At 46.5% G+C, this 5,198-nt stretch overlaps 1 protein-coding gene across 1 annotated transcript in view; it reads left to right on the forward strand.

Moving 5' to 3' along the window:
* LOC144592311 (uncharacterized) overlaps window positions 1–2,785 on the forward strand; it is an 11,432-nt gene extending 8,647 nt beyond the window's left edge. Inside the window, exons 4-5 of the mRNA XM_078396839.1 lie at window positions 492–591; window positions 1,456–2,785. Of these exons, the coding sequence (XP_078252965.1) occupies window positions 492–591; window positions 1,456–1,489 (134 nt within the window). The 3' untranslated portion in view covers window positions 1,490–2,785. The remainder of the gene's footprint in view (window positions 1–491; window positions 592–1,455) is intronic.
* Window positions 2,786–5,198: the final 2,413 nt, after the last annotated feature.

Genomic DNA, 5,198 nt, shown 5'->3' on the forward strand with positions numbered 1-5,198 from the left:
TCACCTGCAGTCGGACATTGCTCTTCTTAACTACAATAAAGCCACGATCAGTGTGGAGGGCGTGCAGTGAAGATTCCGTCACTGTTTCCCGGAAGGGCAGGTTGAGTGAAGATAAGGGGAGATTGAGTTGACCAGATACACCGGAGAATGCAGGTACGGGAACCTTGAGCAAAATAAAACGAAACTACTGGAGGAACTCGGTAGGCCAGGCAACATATCTGGAAGGAAATTGGCGGATGACAATTCAAATCGAGACCTTGCCTCAGAACTGGAAATATTCCCGGTCAATACGACGTCTGTCGATTTCCTTCTCCATTTGTCTGACGTCCTGAGCGCTGTCAGCAGTCTGTTCTTTGCTCGAGTAGATTAGACCTGTACTCTCCAGAGTGTAGATAATGACAGATGATCTCAGTGAAGCATCCACCATTTGTACATTTTCGATCGCTCCCCTTTCCCGGAGACCATTCAGACTTCTATCACTCTCTCCTCAGTCGCACAGAATTACCTGGTTGTGATCTTTTGGATCCCTTTTGGATTGAAAACCCTTGTCCTTTTAGTGATGTGTGCTATCCTCTACAGAGACAAACTCAGGTATGTAACGTTGCTTTTCAATGCCTGGAATATTAACTCAATGGCCTTTGGGGAATGGTTCAAAAATTTGAGTCTTCCCAGGCCGCGCCAACCATCGATCATCCAGGCACTAGTTCTATCCTACACTAGAAGGGAGCGTTTGTAGAGGCCAATTATCCTACAAACCCGCACGTCTTTGGGATATGGGAGGGGCGGGGGGGGGGGGGGAAACATGCGGTCACGTGGAGAAAGTGGAAACTCCGTACAGACAGCATCCGTAGCTAGGATCGAACCCCTGGCTCTGCGCCGTAAGGCGGCATCTCTTCAACTGCGCCACCGTGCTACATCTGTCGCGTTGGCAATACCTGGTTCACGTACATCATGTACGTACAGATGGAAGAGTAGCTTCTTACCCGCTCAGACGCTTTGAGAAACCCCTCAAAAGATAAGAATGTATTCCCGATCGTCAAGGTCTACCAGAGGCCCCTTGCCATCTGCCCTTTCTCTGTAAGACTATATTCTGCACGGTTTGGCTCAATGGAATAATTTATCTGGAAACAGAGTTTTTTCCACCGTGTCTGTGTCAAGGTGACGATAATAAAACAACCTTGCTGCAGGTAAGGCAATCCTCCCCACTGACAACACAACGACCAATATACGTGTCCGCTGCTCAGTCAATCACCTTCTTTGCACATTTAAGTCCACCTCAAATTTAGTTGTCCAACGCTGACATTGACAATAACGTTTCCCCTCTGGAGAATTCTGTTCAAATCTCATTCCGAATCTCTTCAGAGATTGAACTGACGGCTGTGAATGGAGATGCCAGAAAAGGTCTTGTGGTACAATTACCGAGGCTTGTTTTAATTGGTCTTGTTGTCTCCGCAGCAAGCGTGAAGACGGATCCATCGCAGGAAGCTGAGCAGACCCGTGTTCCGACTGCAATGAAACCGTCCGGCGGTCCCACCTGATTTTGCGGCCTGACAGATTTTTTTCGTCCTTTGGTTGTGAAACATTTGAATGCACCGACTCGCTTTTAATTTGTTAATGTCACACGGCCGTTTACTAATTTCTCGAGTGTATCCAGTCAGTTTCAAAGGAGCACTGGAATGTGTCCCCCCGCGGGTTTAATGGGAGTGAGGGACCTGGGGTCCGGCGAGTTTAAGTGGAGGGCGGGAACAGGAGCTCAGTTTGACAAGTCGGTGCCTGCTTCTCGAGTCATAGAACTTGCAAACAGGCCCTTCGACCGAACTCGCCGATGTTGCTCAAGATGCCCCATCTAAGCTAGACCCATTTGCCCGAGTTTGACCCATGTCCCATCTAAATACTTTTTATTCATAGACAGATCGCTGTCTCAACCTTCACTTTCCTAGTCCGCTGTGTTCCCGAGGAGATGCCGTGAGAATACACAGCCTCATTGAGTTTAAAGGGAGTGTGGGAACCCGTACCCTGGTTGATATAAGGGAAGACAGAAAGCCAGACGCCCATAATCAATCATTTCTAAAAAAGACACGAGGTTCTGGTGAAATTGAGGTGCACCAGCATGTACGACAGACGTTTAGGCGCATGAACAGGCATTTAATTAGGAAAAGGTTGGAAGGATAGACAAAGTGCTTCAAATACTCAGCTGGTTAGAAGGGAACCGGACACGAAGCCTCAGCTATCCCTGTCCTACAGAGTTGCTGCCTGACCCGCTGAGTTACTCTAGCACATTGTGTCAATCTTTGGTTTACACCGGCATCAGCAGTTCCCTCTTGTGACAAGAGAAGGACATGGATCTAATTGGGACCAACGGGATTCATGCACAAAGACAAAGATGTTCATATCGACATAGTTGTCCGATGGCCCCAATTTCCTGACACGTTGACTCCAGAAGCATGTCCAAACCTCCCTGCTGTGACAATCCCTAGATCCTGACTAACTCCTTTCTCGTCCTTTTCTTTGTAGTACTCTGCTTATAAACCTCAAATGGTGCATTGAGCACGCTGGGGAACACACCTTGACTATTAATGCAGTTTGCTTAATTTAAAATATTTACAACCTTCGAAGTAAATTTTAATGGAAGAGCGACAAATCGAAAATGCGAATTAAGTTCACGTATGCAGTACATAGAGAACATAACTTTAATTTTGAATGCAGTTTGCTTAATTTCGGAAATGCACAAATCTTTCAATGTATTTGAATGGAAGAGCAACATAGAAGAACGTCTAAAATGGTTATTAAATTCAGCAAGACAATAATTATTTGGTTTGCTTTAATTTGAGGTTTTATTTTAATTCATTAACGTTCTGAATTGCTTGTAACATTTCCACAGGACCATTCAGCCCATTGGGTCCATGGCCACACCGAGCGTTTGACCAGTTCTATTTCTTTGTTACCTGTTATCTTGCACAAATCTCTATCCATTCCCCGCCATGCCCCAGCCAATCACTGTAGCGTCACTGTAGCGCTTGATCTTAGTTTAGAGCAAAGATAATACAGCAGAGCAAGATGGACCACTCGACCCTAGAAACCATAGTATGTCATGGCGCCATTTTAGTAGGCAGAAACTTGCAGAAACATTTATAAAGACAAATAACAAAAATCTGTGAATTGATAGATGAGATATATTCTGCATTGTTATGGTATCAGAATACATACTGTTCCCCCACAACATTGATTACACTGCGAGAGGCATAGTGAACGGCGGGTTTTGCTTACTAAAATGGCGGACGTTACGCTCCTTTGCGTACTACACTTCAGTATAAGCGATTTCAATGGAGTGGTTCATCTTTCTCCTCTAGTATCTTTGGTTTAGAGATACAGCACGGGACCTCCTTCGGTTCACAGAATCCACGTCCACCATCGATCACCCGTTCACACTCGTCCGATCTTATCCCATTTTCTCATCCACTCGCCATACACTGGGTGAAATAAATAGAGGCCAATTGATCTGCAGACCCGCACGGTATTGGGATGTGGGAAGAACCGGAGCACCCGGAGAAAGTTGGTGCCTGCTTTTAGAGTCACACAACATGCAAACAGGCCTTTTATTGACGTTGCCCAAGATGCCCCACATAATTTGGACCCATTTGCCTGCATTTCACCCAAATCCTTCTCGGTCTTTTCCACCCATTGGCCCATAGATGTCTCAACCTTTCATCTGCTAGTCCTTTGTATTTCCCAGGCCGAGCAGGTGCTATGGGAATACGGAACCTTAGTGTTTAAAGGGAGTTTGGGACCCGTGTCCGGGTTAAAATAAAGGAACACACAAACCCGGGACCGCTATTTGTCAGATGTGTTACAGAAATGTGGGTCTTAGTGTGTCAACAAACTTTGACCCTTAAACTAACAAAGCAAAGTCCAATCAAACGCAAATCATTAATCCCGTGTAAATCCAGTCACCCGTGTACCCATCCCAACCAGACCTTATGCTTTAGAGATATAGCGTGGAAACAGACCCTGCGGCCCACCGCGTCTCCGCCGACCAGTGAACCCCATATTAGACTATCCTGCACATCGGAGGAAACCCACGTGGTCACAGAGAGAACATACAAAGTCCGTACTGACAGCACACACAGTCAGGATCGAACATGGGTCTCTGGCGCTATAAGACAACAACTCCTCAATGGCGCCACTGTGCCGCCCCAAACTCTTCTTCAAACCTCTGAAGATGGGGTTCAGTGACAGTTCCCCCTCTGTCACTGGATCATTCACTTTCTGACCCATGGACCACAAGCAGCGAAAATGGGCGACAAAACACCCTCCACAATAATTCTCAACACAGGTGCCCCGCAAGGATGTGCGAGCGAACTCTGCTCTAGATCACCTACCAGTTTGGAGATGACACCATTGCAGTGGGACGATCTCAAACAATGACGAGATAGTGCACAGGAAGGAGAAAGAGATCGTAGTAAAATGATGTTAAGGCGACACGCCCCCCCTTCAATGTCAGCAAGACAAATGAGCTAGTCCTGCACTTCAGGAAGCCTGGTGTTAAAGACGTCATAGACGCTGAAGTGGAAGTGGTTGAGGGCTTCCTGTTCGTTAGACGAATATCGCCTGGACCCACCATGTTGAAGCTACAGCCAAAAAAGCAAGTCGCTTACTTCTTCGGGAGATGAAGAAAGTTCAGCATGGCCCCAATAACAACCCACAGGGTGGTGGGGGCCGGGATGGTTCTGCTTGGCGTAAAGCTGGAGACAGATGCAATAAGTGGCATTCAGGAGGCGTTTGGATAGGCAGGTGGACATGCAGGGAATGGAGGGGTATGGATTAAGTGCAGTCTGGTTAGAGTTGCAAAATTTCAATTGACGGCGATCCACATCCTTCTGTGGGAACGAATTCCACAGATTTATCACCCTCTGATTAAAGAAATTCCTCCTCATCTGTTTTCTAAAGGGATGTGCTTTTATTCGGATGCGCTGGCATGTGGTCCTAGAACTCTCCCACTAGTGAAAATATCCTCTCCACATCCACTTTAATCAGGTCTTTCACAATTCGGTTGGTTTCAATGAGGTCCCCCCTCGTCCTTCTAACTTCCCGTTTTCTAATTTCCCGCTGTTTTCACATTGTTGAACTATTCTCCCACAAACTATGGTTTAGTCCCGATCTTACAACCGAGCTGAATGTGGACATACTCTCTGGAATTG

Source organism: Rhinoraja longicauda, chromosome 3 (genome assembly GCF_053455715.1).
Source record: "Rhinoraja longicauda isolate Sanriku21f chromosome 3, sRhiLon1.1, whole genome shotgun sequence".
In the NCBI taxonomy this organism is placed as follows: Eukaryota; Metazoa; Chordata; class Chondrichthyes; order Rajiformes; family Arhynchobatidae; genus Rhinoraja; species Rhinoraja longicauda.